We start from the raw sequence: 20,389 nt of genomic DNA, 5'->3' as shown, positions 1-20,389 counted from the left end.
ACTGTTGAAGTTTACTTTATTCAGAAAACTATTCGTTGAAGAATACTCGGAGGGAACTTGATAATATATTTAAAAGGATGAATATGTATCTCATTCTTATTTTGAACTCCATATGTATTTGTGTTTCTATGGAGATGTGTGTAGATGGAATTCTTTATTATTATGAAGTTTTCGCTTTAAGTGTGGATAGATCAATGTATGGACACATATATTATGTTGAGTAATAAAAAAAAAAATTTGTTGTGTTTTTGCTTTCTAGTTTTGTTTCATTATTTTCTTCTTTATGGTTGGGTGGTCATTACAGTCTACCTATTTTACAACCATATTTCACAAAATTGTCGGTTGCAAAATATCCACCCAACACATGCGATGATGAATTCATATGAACCATATACATGTCCTAGTCAGATGATGATATTAATTTGGAGGTACCTATAGTTTTTGATCGATTAAGAGTTGTGTGGATTCTATACATTGAGCTTAGATGGCAAGCAGATCTGGCCTCGTGTTTGCACCCTTACGAAGAATAGGGCCAATTCCAATAGAAGTTTTGTGGGTGTAATGTCCCCAAGTTATGACTTCAAGGTTATATAATTTAATAAGTTCTAATTAAACATTTAAACTTATTGTTAAAGAGAACAAGTAATCAAAAGCATGATATCAAGGAACCATCGATACATCTTGGCTTACTCTTAACTCTACTTAGACCATTATGATAAAGTTGGTAGATATCATCCATTGTCCATTAATAAACCAAGCATCAACGTATTATCTAGTGATCATAAAGGTGGCATGTGATGGAGGAATATATAATGAATAGAATAAACAACGACTAGATAGATGATGATGGTCGATTAAGGCAGAACATTGAGGTAAGATAATGGGCATCAATAATTTGTTAAGATTAGAACAATGATGAGGAGGAACATAGAACAATGACAATAATGGCATAATCAGAAGTAAATAATATCATGGATTCAATGAAGTAAGACCCGTTTAATTAAAATAGAGCATATGGGCATCGCAAAAGAGCAAATAAGTCATTACTAGAAAAACAACACATATCGAAATAGAGAATCAGCGATAGAATCACTAAACTGCAAGGCAGTGGTCGAGAAAATGTCTGATTGATACCCTTGAAAAAGAGACAAGATACAACAAACCTGATATTCCACATATACAGTAACTCAGAAAAATATATACAAACAACTATTATATAATCATGATCATGACTAAAGCGGCAAAGATAAAAATGTGAGAATTTTGAGGGGGTCAATTAGAAAGGGGACTAATCTATTACATTATACTATTGCTTATAGATCAGTTATCAATGATAAGTATAACTGATGTAGAGTTGAAATATTAATCATTATTGATAAATTATGAAATGTTGTGTTATTAAAAGAAAAACTCTCTTATGAAGAGATACAAATCAAGTAAAGACATGTCCCTTCTATTGGAAGCATGAATGCTGTTGATATTCCTATGGTGGAGTATTGTAGAAACATGATTAGATCGTTATCATGATGATATGTTACATTCATGATTGTACTTGTCATTGATGTCAACATAGCAGTTTTCTGTGGTATCTAAAAGAAGAACAGTGGAAAGATCAAGTTTGTACAGACAGATCGTTGAGTACTTTCAATAGCGAGGTTAATGGGAGATACTGCTAAGTGTCTAGTATATGCAGCTAACCTCAGAAGCATAAGATATTAAGTTTGAAAGAAGTTATGCAAGTTTCGGTGAAGACTGTTCTGAGATAGAGTTTACAGAGGCATGTTCTAGTAAACTTGTTATATCTCTTAGCAGAGTTGTTATTCTGAGAAGTAAAAGTTAAAGATGTGAAGAAGACACTCAGGAGATGACGTAGCTAAGCTCGCTCGTCATAATGATACGTGTACGAAAAGTTATTTAAGTTATAAGGTGAAAGATTAATGTTATCGCTAGGTGTAATGTGTTCTTAATGTGGTCCTATAATAATTAATTGAGAAGGTGTAATTGCTGACTTAGGGAATTGTTTTTTGGATTCGGCATAAAGGAAGGACATTTACCTTTATCATGTAAGGAAGAAGAAAAAGATTGTAAGTAGCACGAAGAGCGGAATGTGAAGATAAGCAGAGCAAAGCAAAGGTGAAGGAAACTTTGTTGCCGAGGTTTTATTGTATGATCCGAAGTTTGATACTTGGATCCGAGGTTTGTGACTTGGTCTACAAGGTCAGATAGTGATTGGTCTGGTTTACTAGATAGAGGAAAGAAGTTAAAGTACAATACATACAATTATTCTGCAAGGAATAGTTGAGAGATTAGTTGGATTGTGAGTTCGGTGATCTTGCCCTAGAAGCTAGTTGGACAGTGGATCCTTTTGTCTTCTACAACTCCTAATAGGGTTGGAATCTTCTAACAAGGATTCAAAGTCTCCTAACATGGACTCATATGTACTAATGTTGTAATACACTCCTAAGATGGTCCATCATCTAAGAAGTAATATTTATATTAGTACATCATCTTGTGGGCATCATTCCCACCGGGGTTTTCTCTTTGATTAATGGTTTCCCTAGTTAATATTTGGTGTAATTGTATATGTGCATCTTTGTATGGGTACTGTTTACTTTGGTTGAATGGTTAAGATTATTTAGGGTGGATAAATGTTTTAATTGTTGGATAATTGATTCACCCCCCACCCCCTCAGTTATCTTGGTGGACTATTGTTTGTAACACGTTCAAGATGTGTTTTTTCAGTGAGGACAGATATACTAGGAAGGTGTATGTCATTGTTTCATCATCCAGTCATCGATAGCCTTTTATACATAATCCATTTGGATCTGGTCATATCAAGCAATTGCCTTCTTAGGCATTAGTCAGTTGCAAGCACATAAATTTATTTCAGAAACATCACCTTGTAATTGCAGGGAAAAATATTATATTAGAGACAACATTCTAATCATTGCAAGATTATAATTCATTATTTGAGACAGCAACTATATTGGTGTTAAGTGGCATTGATATATCACACATTGTAAGCATTGAAATAACACATCTGAAACATCATTATTATCGATACATTAGTTTATATTATTGAATACAATTAAATCATCACATTAGAAATGGGAATCCAACCGCTATAGCCTATAAGAGATTATAGACCATGTTCTTGAGCACATTCTCCATTATAAAATCATACAAGGCCAATATTCTTGGCTTTAGAAATAAAGATCAACTTGCATAATGCTTATTATCATATCAGATATAGCAGTGATCAATATCTCATACATATACATAAATATATTGTGCTTGGAATAATAATATCATTTCCATCTTATCAGTTGCATCATTCTTACATTTATATGTTGTAATCCATAAGAGTAATTAAGGACTCGAAAGAAATATCAAATATGTCTCTTGTGATTTGGATTACAAGGTAATGGTCCCTATTTCCTAACTTAGCCAAAAACGGGACACAACATCAGTGGATCACTGGTCTATGGTTGGGAGGAAAGCCCTGATGATTGTCTCCCTCTCCCAGTGATATCGAGGCTTGTAATAGATTCCAGGATAGAAGACTTAAACAGTAACCCCCCACCCCCACCTCTCTCTCTCTCTCGCACACACACACACACACACGTACACACAGACACAAACACACATTATTACATTTACTTATGAAAGAAAGGAGCCAGTGAGTCCATTATTTGGTAATACTCTCTCTCTCTCTCTCACACACGCACACACACACACACACACACACACACACACACACACCATTATGAAAGAAAGGAGCCATTGAATCTGTTGTTTGGTGATACTCATGTTCCTGTGAAATGGATTTCTTTTCTATTTCAGTTTTTAGAAGTAATGTGAGGTGCAAGTTTTATTTATCAGTTGAAAAAATTTAATGGTGAAAAAGTGGCTGTAATTTTATTATGTGGCAGTTAGTTTGTTACACTGTTGGCCAAGGGGAAACCTTCAGTAGGGGGATCAGTGATGTTGGAGTTAGTGAGGGTAGTGAATGGACCATATGTGATATGGAAGAAACACTTAGCATGGAATGCCATCATAGGGTTGAACAACAGATAGGGGAAACCCAAGTGGTTTTAATATATATTTTTTGTTGTCCTCTCACACAGTGTTAGTGATGATATTTTTTATGGTAAGGAGCTGTGATTTCCTGATTTTTCTATGTTGTAGGGATCTATTGGACTCCCTCCTACTTGTATGGGTCCAGTTTGAGGCTTAGCTAAGGGCTGAAATGATCTAGGGTTCGTCTAGGGTCCACTCGGAGTTGCCTAAAGATCCTTAATAGGACCCCTAGGGAACTCAGGCTGCCTAGAGAAGATCTTAGGTGAACTCTAATTAACCTAGGTGTACTATGGCTTTATGTAGATAAAATTAAGAAAAAAACATCTTTTTTTACACATCTTTATAAGTAAAATGGCGCTGTTGCCCGTAACATGTAATTTTGTTCTAAAGTGAGGGCTCATAGCTTTGTTTACCTCATTTTAAAATGGAAGTAAAACTTTACATTTGGTAAACCAGTAGTAGCAGAGGAGTTCGAAGTGAGAGGTGTTGTTTTATTTCTAAAAGATGGAATTGTTAATGCCACTACCTAGTAAGTCAGATAGTGTGTTATGGAGACTTTAAATATCATACTATTATCTATCTCCATTCTTGGACATTCCCTTTTCTTGGCTTTGAGCTGCTTGTTTCTGTAAATAGCCACATTTAAATCCTTAGAGGTGGGAATTTTGCTATTATGTATTAAAAATTATTACCCTCTCATAAACATGAGAATTGCTTTTTCCGGTACAGAAAATTGCCTGCTTGGAAACTGCATGATATCAAAACATTTGTATTATAATATTGGATGCAATCGTTTGTAACTGCATATTTAATTTTTTGAGTAACCATTCACAGACATTGATTTCTAGAATAGAAGTTTAATACAATCATAATTTCTCTATTCTGCCTTCTGAGAATATTGATTTATTTTCTCTACAGGTGGTTCACCCGCGTTGGAAGGTTATATATATGCATACCCTTTTTTGGAGCAGTATCGGCCCTTACTTTGGCTGTGTTGCCATTCTGCATAACATTTGCTGTTGTTTGGGCTGTATATCGTCGCATCTCCTTCGCTTGGATTGGTCAAGATATACTGGTAGTTTAATTTGCTTCAAAATATTTAGAGTATGCATAATTCAGAAACTGTAATGATTTGAACGCGCTTTCTCATAATCCGCTTAGATTTTTTCTCATCATATTGCACTGTATTCAAACCATTGTCCATCTATTTTCTGTCGACCATTTGTTTGTTTGTAGATAAGCATGCATCTATGAAATCATAAATTAATGGATGTTTTTGGAAGAGTAAATGTTGCAATATAATAGTCACACTGGGGTCGTCCTTTAACATAACAAAGGTTAACTGACATGTCAACTTTGTTGCCATCAAGTATCAACCCTAGCAGCAAATATCTTCGAAGGAAAATATCGTCAAACCAAAATTATAAGATTATTATAGAAAATCTGGAACTAAATGGGAAACAATTGGATTAAAAAAAGTAGAAAAATGGACAAAAAGTTGTTCTTTTTGAATTTTAAAAACATTCAAATAGTATAGAGATATAGAGAGCAAATAAAATTGAAAGTTTAGCCCATGAACTGTGAAACATAAATCTTTGCTGTTTATTAAGAACTTCATTTTTGGACAATCCATCATTCTTATTGCTTGCTGCTTCTGGTTTAGATTCTGTATGCCTTTTTTTTTTTTTTTTGCTTCTGGTTTAGTTCATTTACATTCATATCACTGACTATACATTGCATCACCCAATTCATACTTCATTTTACATAAATAATAACTCGATATTGACTCTTTGAAAAATTTCAATTACTATCTATTTGTACAAAGTTAAAATCTATAAACGAAATGCCATGTCCCAAGAAAATAGACACAGATAATGACTCCTATCAAAACAAGAAGTACATTAGTGATGAAGGGTACTCCTCTTATTAACATAAATACACACAACGAAATAGAGAAATAACAACAATTTTGTAAGAATAGAAAATTGGCTTCTTATTTTTTTCCAATGAAATGGAATTACAATATTCAGAAATATGACAGGTAAAGCCACATGGGTATTTTCCTTACAATATTCTACAAGCCAGAACCACCATATACATCCCTAGAACTGCCCTAGACAACTCTATGAGCCTTCTTTATACAGGAATTTTTTAAACGCCTAAGAAGGTTCTATAGAAATTTTATCCCTAAACTTTGTGCTCGACGAATGCTAAGATATTATTATTTATATTTTATTACATTAGAGTAGGCCCCAAACAACTTAAGAACTCAAAAGATCAAAAAAAAAAAAATCATTTTCGTCCATTTCAGGTATTACAACTTTCAGAGACCATAACTCATTGCCAGTTGCTTCCATTGGTTATTATGATCCCATTTCAGAAATGCCATGAGCTGCTTTATAGCGCTTAGGGGCCAAGCACCTGTTAGTTGAGGTTTGACCCCCTTTTTGGAGCCTTTAAGCCTTCTAACTTGAGTTTAAAGTTTTTGTACTTTGCTACCAATACCGAAAATTTTTAATGTCTTAGAAACCAGACTCGATCTTGCAATAAAACTTGACTGGTAGGCTGATATATCCAAAGTGAAACTCGAGGAAGCAATCAGAGCATTCTGAGCTCTAACGACCAATTTACTAAAAATAGCAAGCTTCAGAAATGGAAACTCTGCATTGAGATAGCCCTTATTGACAAGGCAAACTGGAAAATTTCCCTTACACCCAGGTTGCTTCTGCATCAATTAGATGACCACAGGTCCTAATGATCAAGCTATTGGGTTAGAGTGTGTCCTAAGTCGTCAAAACAAATCATTATCAAGTTTTGCCTCCATTAGAATATCAAATTGCTTAAGATTAAGAAAGAGATCATCAGTTGCAATCCGCTTAATCTAGATTAGTGTTACAAGACTTGGACTCACATTAGACTTGACAAGTGGATTTTTACTTGCTCTTGGACTCAACAGCCAGACTTAGCCCATACTTAGCAAAGACTTGACAAATCGCGAAACCCAAGAAATTAAGATATTTTTAGGATATAAATCATGTTTCCTGCATCCTTAAATAAATAAATCTTAAAGACACAATAATCCCATCAAACATGAGCTACTCTAATGACATGAAAAGTAAGAGTAGCTACTCTAATCACATGAAAAGTATACATCAATCAAATAAGTATAAACACAAATCTTAGCTGAAATAAATAACACATTCTGATATACAAATATTGTGAAATGTATACAAAATTCATTGAGCTTCAAATCCATGGCATCAAAATATGTAAACAAATATGAAAACTAGAGTTCCATTACTCTCCATGAGTCATAGAAGTAGTCCGAGTGGCCAAGTTGAGAAGACCTTGCTGAGTTTTTATGACTCGGCCTAGGTCATGAATCCGATATATATAATTATAAAATTATATCGTTTCAAGGTTTTTTTCATTTTGTCGAGTCATAGCCAAGTTATAATCGAGTCACGAGTCAAGTTGGCCTTGCCGAGTCCGAGTTTGGGAAGTATGATCAAAACAAAAGCTTGAAGTCTACGGCTGAAACGAGCTTGCATCACCTACTCCTCTTGCGTGGGCATCTAAGATAGGTTCTGAATGATGATGCAGATGATATCTGCTTGTCTCTTAGTGACAAGCATACAACCATCCAAGATGTCTACCCATGCTCCATCCTTATACTCTGGCTTGGCTGCAATCTATCTATCGACCTGGTCTATCCAATTGAGGTTCTCATCACTAAATATAGGATCCGTATGTCGGTGATTCATTCAGATAATGGTCCAACCTCCTCTAGTGTGATGGGTGATAAGTTAGTGTCCAAAATTTTTATGTGCAAAGGCGATGGTTGTCATAAACATAGAATAGATCATTCAACTTCTTCACTGACAATCTATTGTGCTTCTTGGAGTGTATGTTCTCAAACATACTTTAGTTGTGCTCGTAGCCCGAAGCACTGCATGGCCAGCTCAATATGCAGACGGTAATCCGTTGAAGATCTGGCACCTGAGCACCAAATCTTCCCATCCCTGCATCTAAGATGAAGAAAGAAAAATAACTGTCATTATATAACCTTAATTTTTTTTTTATTGCATATCAGTTGAACAAAAGGAACATCATAACATCCGGGTGCTGTTCAAAGACGAATACAAAACAGTCCTACATAATGGAGTACATAAATAACGGGTATAAACCAGAGGTCCAATATATCAAAAAAGAAAACTATGAAGCAAATAACAGATCCAATATATCAAGGAGGATATTCGTCCTCCTCTTCATCCTCCTCATTATTATCCGAAGAGACAGAGTTATAACCCAGCACCCTGTAGTCACTGTCAGCTGACTGCCTGAATTCCTTCAGCTTGCCTTCCTCGTTTGAGCTGCTGGATGAATTCCCACAAAGTGTAATCGAATTCATCCATATCTTTCATAGTAGTGTACCCATGAGCGATCTCTGACTTAAGCATGGTAGCCTTTCCTTCTCGTAACACCTGGAGGAACTTACTCTCTTTTACCTTTAAAACAACAGTTACCTGCATAGCAATATCCAGATAAATGAGTCTCTTATGAGACTCAGTAAGGTTCCTGTTCTTCCCTGATAGTACATCATTATTCCGATACTTCCAGATGAACCATAAAATAACAGAAGAAAGTAAAGACCAGAACGAGTTACAAAATTTGCTGCTATTGATAGTTCCAGAGATAATATTGATAATATTAAAATTAATTCTGAAAGCAAGGCCAAAAAGTTTCCAAATTTCAGTAGCAAAGCAACACTCAAAAAAAACATGGGTAACAGATTCAGGCTTGTTACAAACAGTACAGGAATTAGGTTCTCCCCCCAGTTTCTTAAATGGAAGTTTTTGAAGAAAGAGTCTCCACAGGAAACAAGAGATTTTAGGCTCAACAGGTCTAGCCCAAAGCTGGGTAAAATGTTTAAACCAGTCCTTATCCTCAAACTGAACTTCCCATTTATGGTTAAGGTGGGTAAAGATATCAGTTTTATTGGTCATCAAATGGTAAAGATACTTAGATTTCCCTAAGTGCAAAGGGGTATTATCAGGCCAACATAACTGGAAATTACATCTAGAATTAGCACAACAGCCTTTGATAGGACCCAACTTCATCAAAGCTCTACTAAGCACTGAATAGGTATGCCACTGAGATTCAGGGAGATTATACTTCTTCTTAATACAGTCCCATTCCACAACACCATCCACCTCAATGATGTCACCAAATACTGAAATCCCTAGATCAGCCATTTCCTTGCTGAACAGCCTTGGAGGAGGGCAAGCCTTTTCCCCCCGTGGCTCAAGTTCCACCAAATAGACTTATCTCTACAGAAGAGACCAGATTTCTCAACCGGACCATTCCTGATCAAAAAACCCCTAATAAATTCCCAAGCCTTCCAAATACTTCTAAAGACATTGGAACCTTGAACAACCAGAGGAGCATCTATGGTAAGAGAGTCGGAGAAACAAAAAGAGTTCTACCCTCTTGGTCTGCTGCAATAAGATAACCTCAGATTATTTCTAACTAAGACTTTCCAGGGCTCATCCCCCTCACCTACTTTAGCAATCCATTTGACAGCCAGGGCCACTCCTTGAGTCCTTAGGTCCTTGAGACCCAAACCTCCCCAAGCCCTGCCCCTAGTGCACCAATCCCAAGAGACCGAATGTGTTTTTTTTCCCCCACTGCCATCTGACCATAGAAAATTCCTAATCACTTTCTGGATAGTGTTAAACTGAGCCTGTTTGAAGAGCCACATAGAGGAATAATAGACGGGATAAGAAGAAAGGATTTTCTGGCACACTTGAAACCTGCCAGGGAAGGAGAGCAGACTGCTATTCCACTTTGCCAGCTTTCCACCAATCCTTTCATAAATCCAATCCCACATTAATTTGAGATTGGGATTAACAGAGAAAGGGATACCCAAATACCTTACAATATGATCAGGCCCCCCCAGGCAAAGTCAAAATTATGCCACCAACAAGGTGGTTGGTTATCCCAGCCCAGCATGATGGACTTCGAGGTAGAAACTTTAATCCCAGAAGCTAGGCAAAAGGTGTCAATCTTAACCATAAGCCGATTCATGTTTGCTTCTTCCAAATGAAGAAGAATGGAAGTATCATCCGCAAATTGAACATTCGCAACTTCTTGGTTGTTAGGAAGAAAAATTCCTCTAACAAAAGGTGAAAGGGAAGAGTCTCTGAGGAGGTAGTGAAGCGAGTCTCCAGCAATAACAAAAAGGGCCGGGGCAAGTGGGCATCCCTGTCTGATAGATCTAGACAGCTTGAAAAAGTCCGATCTCACCCCATTAATTTCAATAGCAGCCACTGCCCCATACAGCAAAACTGAGACCATTTTACAAAAGTGGGGAGGAAATCCAAGGGCATCCAACATCATCAAGATGAAACTCCATTCGATTCTGTCATAAGCCTTCTCATAATCAATACAGAGCATAGCACACTTTTGATCTGAAATTTTCGCCCAGTTCAAGGCTTCCCAGCAAGTTATAAGGTTTTCCAATATATATCTTTCCTTAACAAATCCGGTCTGAGTGCTGCAAATAACATATGGGAGAATTTTCTCAATTCTGATTGCAAGAGCTTTAGCCAGAATCTTGTACACCACATTCAGTAAGGTAATTGGCCTCGAGTTCTTTATAAGAAGCCTATCCCCGTCTTTGGGAATAAGCTTAATAATGCCTGCATTCAACTCCGGCCCCAATGATCCTCTGACAATGGCTTCTTCATAGACTCTTAAAAGATAGGGAGCAATCCAATCAATGTTCATCTTGTAAAATATAACCTTAAGTTTCAATATTCAATAATAGTATAAACAAAGAAAAATTATCAATTGTTAAACTTAAGTTATTTCCTTAACAGTTTTTTATATGGCTGCAATGCCGACTGAATTGCCTTGCATATATCTTGTGCAAAGAGATCTAATTGCGCATGTCTAAAGATCTCAGTCTTGGTGACCATTAGTGCTCCAACACTTGAATTAGGCAACATTTTCTCTATGACTGCATAGAGACCTGTAGGGGATTGTGAAGCAGGAGGTGCCATCGTTTATTGATGATTTTTCAAATGGTGAGATACTTGTCCTCACCTCTCCGCGTAAATGGATATAGTGGCTGCCTCCTTGGCCCTATCCATGCCCTCATATATGTAGTTCATTTCAGGCTTGTCTCTGTTGCCAACTTGAAAGAGGACCACTAAAGGCTCCTTTAACTGCAATAATTGTGAATCATTAACATAAGTGCAAAGAAAAACAAGGAAATAAAAGAAAATATAATGCTGGATTAAATTTACTTGGGTGGTGTTTGCATTAGGTAACTAGAAACCCTGGTTATAAAAAATCCAATCTGACACATCACCCTCTTCATTGATTTTAGAGGAAGTCTGTTCCTCACTGTGAAGCATGCTCTTGAAAGCTGTCATTGCTTGAAGCAAGTATTGTAATGTGATGAAGTTGGTTGTAAACCAGGTTATTCTATGACAAGCCAACTCTTTTCTCCATGTGAGTTGCTTCATTAGGTTGAGGATCCATGTTTGTAGGGTGTTTTTAAGTGGTTAATATTCGTAATTTTTGCGAATTTTAGAAATTGTTTGCTAGTAATTTGGCTAATAATTTAAGATTTAATGCAACCCAAATCGACACATTCATATTAAATTTAGTTCTAAAATATTTAAAATCACTCAATAATTTATTTTATTAAAAAATTTAAACTCAAAGATTTGCCACAATATTCGATAGATGATTAGATTTGATTCACCTAAATATTATATATAATTGAAGAAATTAAAATTAATTCACCAATAATTATCATAATTATTAGTTACTTTAGGGATATATTACCAATATTTTTTTTTCACTGTTGATTTAAAATACAATGTAATTATCCTCATAAATTCCATGAGATAAAACATGTTAAATTTTGATTTGTAATATTCCATTATGACTAGCGAACTTCCTATTATTATTGAGATTCACCAATATTTTCTACTAAAAAATTATGATTCCAAAATAATTGCCAATGTAAATAATATTTTAAAAAAAAATTTGAGAGATTTGATGATAAAAATAATTTGGTTTTTCAAAATAATGAAAGATTCACCAATATTCTTAAAGTTTATCTTGCATGTTTGATTGTATATCAATTTAAGACCATTTTTTGCTTTCTCCATACATGCTTTGATCCATGGAATTTTGCGAAGATCCTTGTTGAAATCTATAAGCAGTCTACTTGCAACAGCATAATTTGCTACATTAGTTGTAACCACTTGCAGCAGATTCTCCTCACCCCCGTCAGCCAAACTCCCTTCAAAGATTCCCAAAAGGATTACAACATTTTTGGTGTTGCTTGAAGCTTAAATAGATTTGATGAGTATCTTGCCACCTGAGAATGAAACTAAATTAAGAATTAAATAACTTATAGATTATAAATATTAGTCACTAATCAACATCTTTTAGGAAGTACAATCACCCAAGGCAGAAACAAGAAAATTCAACATTGTTCTATTTCTTCTATTTGTTTAACCATCAGTCGTGATGGTGCAATCTTTCTTCCTCCATATCTGTAATTGCTCCTTTCTTGTTGCTTTGATAGCAGCCACCTTTTGCGAAAATATGGAGCCTTTTATATCCTCATCATCTGGGGCTTTGAGCCCCAACCTTGAAACAGAACATCAACCATTGTAAATTGGACAGTTTCAATTTGAATTCGACATGCCTCTAAATATATAAACTCAATAGTCAAGAAATAGAGATATATATTTTAAAAGAAAGAAAAAATAAATTACTTGGCTGCGTGGACAAACCATTTCTCATAGTGTATAAAGAGAATAAAGAGAAAAAAAATTAAGTTTCCCCTTGATAAGATATGCTTTTTAGTTTTCTGTTTAGAGGTTTCCGAAGGGAATGCTACAATAAAAGGAAAAGTTTTGAAGTGCACTTTTAGCAACATCATGTTTATCATTGATCCTGCCCCTGCTTTCAAGTGATAGTTGCAAACTTGAAATTGTGTGGCGAAATATATCTATTACGAAATTTTCACGCATGTTAAAAATTCAGTTTGAGCACTTTATCATGTTTCACCTAAGAGTACACATCCCTTTGTTCTCTGTGTTCAGCTTGTACTTATTCCAAATCATTTTCGTTATATACAGAAATTAAAGCTAATATTCTTTTTGTAGTAATCATCAAATGATATGTACAATTGTTTTATACCACTGATGAAAATGAAAATAATATTTTGAATATAAATGTATCTCTCACACAAGGCTTTGAGAGCAGCCTCTACTGTACTAATATTTCGTATTCTATACAACTGGAAGAAACATGAAAGGAAAGTAGAACATATATAAAGAGGGTGAAAGGGAAGCAGCCATTGCCTGCAATGACTTTCTGTTTTGTCGTATCCTAGTTGTGTCATCTCATCAACTGCCTTGAGTCATTGCATCCAAGTCCATCCATTTGTGTCCTGCATACATAAAGAAAATGAGTCAAATCCTGCTGGAAATACCTCACCTCATGCATAAACATTCTACTCTGCTGTCATGTCATACACTTGCATAGAACAGAAATAAATATCAGCAGGATAATAAAAAGTATGTGCAAAGTCTAAACCATGCTCTGCAAAAGAGTTTTCTTCACCCTCAACTAACCCTATTCCTACTGATCTGTAGATGTAAATGGGCTCCTACAAGGGTTCGAGCTCAGCGTATCAGTAAGAGATGTGATCAACAGATAATGAAGAAAATCTTGAAAACAATCTGCATAGTACTACTACTAATTGAATATAAGCATTAAAGGGACATGTACCTCGCATGAACCTTATGTTTCATATCATCATACAAGAAAAGCATGTTATTTTAGATAATTGTATTGTCTTCAAGATACAACGTGAGTATTAAAGGAAGAAGTACCTTACTTGAAACCTTGTATTCAGACTATCATATTATCACAAACATCAGAACAACTGTATTTGTTTGGAACAAGCATTCCACACTTAGGTTATTTCAAGTGCAGATGTCTTCATATCAAGGATTCGCCTGCACTTGAAATGCATGACTGGTGGATGTTTTTCCTTGATTCTTCATTGTTGATGCTTTCCAATTCTCATCCTCGTGCTGCAAAAAATATCAATTAAGTCTGTCTTTATTTATGGGTTTCATTGATATTTTACAACAAGAGAATTGTCATTGATGTCATAAATAGCAGAAAAGGGAATGCCGGTACAAAATCATAAATTGCAAGATGATAATAAGGTAAGGGGCAAGCAATGTGCAAACTTAATAAGTATTCATGATATCAGATGGTATGGAAAGTACAATAGTGTAAGAACTAGGAATGAAGAGCACAGTTGTGATCATCAAGGATATAAGTTGGAAGAATATCAAAGGGACCTGTTAAGGCTTGAAACCTTTTGTTCTTATCAAGTCTAGAAAAGCAGAGTATCAGAAGGAAGCAATAGGTATTCGACAGTGTGAACAGGGTATGGCAGGAGACTGACAGTCCTTTCAAAAGAGATCAAGCTATGCATGAATCAGCTACAGCTAAATAATTGGTACAGAACATCGGGTTATATCAAGCCATAGCATGACTTAAAAAAGGATGTGATTTTCATCATGATGAAGCAAGATTGCCTGGATAGCGAACCGAGTATGTTATTCACAATTGAATGCCGAATAAGACAGATTATGCATATAAAAAAAAAACAGATTCAGGCATCAAGTGATATGTGTGTTATGCATGAAAATGGAAAATTCCCAGTTTGCCTGGAAAGAAAGATACAGTTAAGAGTTCAGCAGCAGTATGAAAATTCAAAGTATTTTGCTACTATATCTAAGTCTTGCAAAGGAAAAGTGAATGAATTTTTTTTTCGACATTGGAAGCAAAAGGATAAAACTTCATGGCACCTGGACTTATCCCAGTTGAGGTCAACTCAAATTTTGAATAAATATTAAAATGCTCACAGGCTGAAAGTTATATCTTCATGAAGAGAATTAACAAAAGTTATATTCCAGCATTCATGGTTTTGTCAGGCAGTTAAAGTTGCAATGTTGGGAACAGAGAGGTGCATGAGGTTATTCAACAGTATTATGTCATAAACAGTGCCATAAGAACAATCAATGGATTTTCATGTCACAAGGTGTGAGGGCTTCAGCAAATGAGATGGTGACAACATGTTCCTGCATAATCAATATAAGCAATGCAAATCAAGAGAGATGCCAGTGCTCATATAAAAAAAAGGAAAATCAAAGCTCGAGCTGTGGGGTCTTTGAAGAAGTGCACTACAAATTAACCCTGCAATGGAACAAAGAAGGAAAAGTATATAGCAAGACAGCCTAAATCCTTACATTCGGCCCATTGTATAGAATTTACAAGTAGTCAATAAATCTTTTGACAGAGGAAGCGAGAATAAAAAGTATGGGCCGAAGATTCTATAGTTCTTGGCAAATGAGCAGACCCTAGGGTTTGGTTTTAGAATTTTGGTGAAGGTAGTGCAAAAAGGCAAGCTCTCAAAGCAGACAGAGTCTAAAGTGCCCAGTTATTCAGCAAGAAATTGTACAGATCAAAGATTGGAGCAGATCTGTAAAAGCCCTTGAAAATCTATAAAAGAAGGCTAAATCCATCCATGGCGGCTCCCAAACATCAGCAATAAGCTTCAGCAAATAGTGAACGTACCAGTTGTTCACCTGCATGTATGGAGTTTTCAGACTTTTCAAAATCGTTATAGAATGCCATTAAATGGCATATAAGTCTAAAATGCTATAAAAAAAAATGACGGAGAAAAGCTGTAAGGGTATGATAGATCTTATGGTCAGATCTGTAAAAACCCTCTAGTTTAAAGAATCAACAGGTACCCAGGTCAGATATGCAGTAGAAGAAATTTCTGGGGTCTTAAAACATTTCAAACCTTTCTCAGGAGTCAAATAAGTTGCAATTCCGGAACGGATTGAACCACGGGTATAGAAAGGGTTTTTGCTGTACCAAATAACAGATTTCATAAAAGAGAGTTTAAATCTGTAAAAGACCTAGATACGCATGAAAATTAAACCCTTATTTTCTTTTCCAGCCATTATAGTAGCGGGCATGAAAAGCAAAAAGGGACATCAGATGGTTGTATGAAGACAAATGTTCAAGGAAAATATATGTATTTCCTAATTTCAATTTTAACTGCAAATACAAGAGTTTTATTTTTAGAAGCAAGCAAAAGTTTTCGTGTATATTGAATCCCAAAGGAAAGAAAGGTGAAATTGTGCCACCATGAGTAGAAAATTATACTCTTGAGTTAAAACTCAGAAAATAAGGCCTTTGAAGAATGCAAGAAGTCCGAAGGTGGTTGATAAACTTCAGTCAAATTAAGATAGGCCGAATTCCATGGCCAAGAAAGGCTCCAGATTTCTCTCCTGCTTGATGGTGGCAGATAAGGGTTTGAAGCAGAAGGCTCTCCACCTTCTTCCAAAAGTATAAAATGCAAAATGAGAAAGGATAACTTCAATTTAGGGTTGCTCTCGTGCTTTTTAGATTCCATTTTGATTAAAAAGCCCTTTGAATTCCATTTATTATAGTTTTCAACTTTGCATTTGATATGTATTATGTATTTCATATTGTAGCAATATATTGCTTGGAGTCATTTGCTAAGCGATGCATTGCTACCATATTTGATACATATCAGTTTTTTTAATATTTCTTTTTTGCCAATATTGTAATTAATATTAACTTAATTGATGTGATATATAAATCAATGAATTAGTATTAAAAAAATCAAAATGCATTATTAATTAGATTTTGAGATCAAAATGTTTATGAGGGGGTTACGACTAGAGTTTATAAGGAGGTGGCACTTTAATAAAATCAAGTGGAGTTGCATTGGAGAGGAGTCTTCATCTTAATTAAATCTTAATGGAAAGAGTGGTAGTTTCTTGTTTGCACCATGTGTGAAGAGTCCTATTTAGACATTGTTTGGTTTGAGACTTTTTGAGTCATTCAAGGGGGACTTGTTTGGGTTTTTTGACTTGTCATCATGTGGACATTATAGAAGGGGAGTTTGACATTTATTGTACACCTTTTGGAGCATCTAGAGGGCATTATTCTTGGCTTTTGGTGTCTATCTGATGCAATTATCCACTTTTGGGGGAGGAGCCATAATGAGTAGTTGAGACTGTGGTTTGATATATTGAGTCATTTTGTACTCGTTGATCATTCAATTTTTGGCACAGCCTTGTGTTATTCTGGAGCATTGTGCTTATTATTAGAGGCTTTATCAGAGTTGATGATGCTATTTTTGTGCCTTCAAGAACCTAATAAGTTTTTTTTTTGGGATCTATTTCTGCAATCTTACTTGTATGCAAATTGGTGGTTGATGTTCTTTTACTGTGTTTCTTTTATGAAACCTTTAAAATTTAAGTCTCATTCTGCATCTTTGAGAAGTTTAAAGTGTTGTTCATGGGTCACAGGTTGTATACTTTCTTTGGAAGTATTTTTGTGAAGTCACCTTCCTTGGATATTTTCATTTTAGAATCTTCCTTTGAAATACTTATAGTCGCAATACATCATTAGTTTTTTTATCTGTTTCAGCTTGCTGTAGGTTGCTACATTGTATGATAAGGATAATCATTTTCAGTCATCTATATTGGTGCATCGCCTTATTTGTTTATGAAATTTTAAGTTTGCCAATGTTTTCGTCTTCCTTTTCCTCATCAGATTTTCAAGTTTTAAGCTAGTGTAGGTAAAGTACCAGTGTAAAATCCAGGGAACTGGCCTAGAACCCAGAGGTTTAGTGAGTTGAACAGTAAACCCACAAAATGCTGACTCTTCCCATGTTCTCCAAAAGTGCTAGGTTTTAAGAAGCTTAGAGTCAGGTGCACTTTTAGGAGTTAAGAATATCAATCTAATTTAGATACACAAACTCTTGGCTCATCACCTACATTACCACTGTCATCCTGTACTACTAGCACTAGCACTACCAATACCTCAAGATGGAAGTAATAAATGAAAAGAAGAAGTTTCTCTACTTCCACCCATAGTAACGAGACTCGTCGCGAGTTGGGTTAGTCATCCAAGTTGGCTAGTCGAGTCAGCCGGGTCAAAATGACCCGTGACCTTGACTCGGCGGGTCAACTGGGCTGACTCGGCTGACTTGCCTAGATGACTCAGCTGGCTCATCGAACTCGTCTGATTTTTAATTTTTGTTTTCAAAATTTTCTTAATATATCTAGATTTTATCTTTGTACTTATGTAATCGATGTATGTTATGTATGTGATCAAATTACCTTCTATTTCATGATGTTATTGTGTCTTTAGGCTTTATTCAATAATGGGTGCATGCTAAGTCACAAAGTTTGGCGAATATCAAGCTTGATATTCAGATATTGCTGAATGTGAAACTTGCCTAAAAAAATCGTTAAAATCCGTTGTTTATTCGGCTGCTACAAATGGACTTTCTAATTAGAGTCGAATGCATTTAGAAATTGCTGTTTGCAGAGTTTGTAGGGTTTTGGCATGCAGAAAAAACTATAAAACGCGGTTTGAACCCTCAAACTAAACACCCTGCGAATGAATTTTCCTGAGCGGCGAATGAACCAAAACACCCTCTATCGGCCCTTTGTTGTGTGCAACGCTTGTGCTCTTTGTCGTGTGCATAGGTCGGTCGCTGTGTGACTTCATGCGAGTGGGGTTCTGCCTACGCAGGGGCTGTGAATGCCTTATAAATATAGGATAGGGTATCGGAATCGTCATGCATAGGCAGCTACAGCTAAGAATTCAGGGTGGGCTGAATCCTCTGCTCGGCAACGCCTGTGTCTGCACGCGATTATTTTTTCCGTTTGTATGGTTTAAACTTTAAGACTTCAACTTTATATTACTAATTACATATTATAAAGTTTGCGATTCATTTTGCAATATAATAAACTTTTGACGTGATTTATTTTTTGCCATTCATTTTTGTAATATGTAAAAACTTTTCCTCGTTTGTATTTTCTAATATGTGAGTTTTAACTTTTCAATATGTATTAATTTTATATTTAGTTTTGTTTTTTAATACAGCTTTTATATATAATTTTTATATAGTTTTTTATATGATATAAGTTGTATAAATTTTTTATTTCAATTTATATAGTTTATGTAATCAATTTAATTTTTGAATAATTCTTCGTAATCTAATTGGTAATAGTTAATTTAATATTTGATTAATTTTTAAAAATTGATTTAAAATAGTTATATATTAATTTTTAATTAACATAGTTCGGAAAACTTTTAAAATATTAGAGTTTAGAGTTCATTAGATACATATTAATATGTTTACTTTATTTTGCTTTGTATGTTATAATTTTTATAATAATTCAATAAATAAATAGATATATTATATTATGTTTAATAAATTATAAATTTATATTTCAATTTTTAAATAATAGAATTATTAGTGTAAAAAGTTGACCTTTAACATGTTTAATTTTAAATTAACATTTATGAATTATTTTGTTTTAAAGTTTGAAATAATAATATATTATTTTGTTTTTAATTCTACAGAGTGTAATATGGCTCCCAACAAATCAACTTCGGAGGTGTGGAAACATGTGACTAAAAATGATCCTAATAAAGCTCAGTGTAACTTGTGTCCAAAAGTTATTATTGGAAGTTTAACAAGGGTCATGGATCACTTGCTTGGTATTACGGTAGGGGAAGGTGGAGGTGTTACTGCATGTCCAGGAGTAACCCAAGAGCTTAGAGCAATTTTAGAGAGAGCATTCATCTTCTATTGCTAAAAAGATGAAGAATGCACAAAAGAAACAAAGAATTGAAGACGTCCCTAGATTCACATCTACTATACCCTCATTTTCATGTCTACCTCAGGTTGTAAAGCCAACAAAAGAGAGCGGAACTCTAAATAGCTTTTGGAAACCATGTGAGAAATAAGTAGTTGATGATTTACTAGCTGATTTATTCTATATTATTGCAATTCCATTCATTGTAGCTAGAAATCCACTTTATCGTGTTGTATTTCAAAAGGTTGGAGAGTTTGGCAAAGGGTACATACCTCCTTCTTTTGAGGCTTTGAGAACAACTCTCTTAGAGATGTCAAAAGATAGAGTGACTGATAAATTAGTTGTGGTCAAAGCCTCTTGGAAGGCAACGGGATGCACTATATTGAGTGATGGATGGTCAGATGTCTGTCAAAGACCATTGATTAATGTTTTAGTCGCTTGTCATGAAGGTGTTGTATTCTTAAAGGTTATTGACACTGTGAATCATAAAAAAACTTCTGAATATATATTTCAGATATTAGAGGAAGCAATTCTTGAAG

The 20,389-nt window shown here is 35.0% G+C and overlaps 1 protein-coding gene across 2 annotated transcripts in view; it reads left to right on the top strand.

Annotated features, from left to right (window-relative positions):
• The window catches only part of SPPL2 (SIGNAL PEPTIDE PEPTIDASE-LIKE 2), a 261,784-nt gene that overhangs the window by 148,565 nt on the left and 92,830 nt on the right, over positions 1-20,389 (top strand). For both annotated transcript variants that reach the window (XM_089825624.1, XM_089825622.1), the window contains one exon: positions 4,999-5,155. In XM_089825624.1, the coding sequence (XP_089681750.1) occupies positions 4,999-5,155 (157 nt within the window). The remainder of the gene's footprint in view (positions 1-4,998; positions 5,156-20,389) is intronic.

Source organism: Cupressus sempervirens, chromosome 4 (assembly GCF_028749045.1).
Source record: "Cupressus sempervirens isolate cs-2001-9-10 chromosome 4, ASM2874904v1, whole genome shotgun sequence".
Classification (NCBI taxonomy): Eukaryota; Viridiplantae; Streptophyta; class Pinopsida; order Cupressales; family Cupressaceae; genus Cupressus; species Cupressus sempervirens.
Note: the sequence above shows the minus strand (reverse complement) of the source record. Positions and strands in the feature narration are given on the sequence as shown.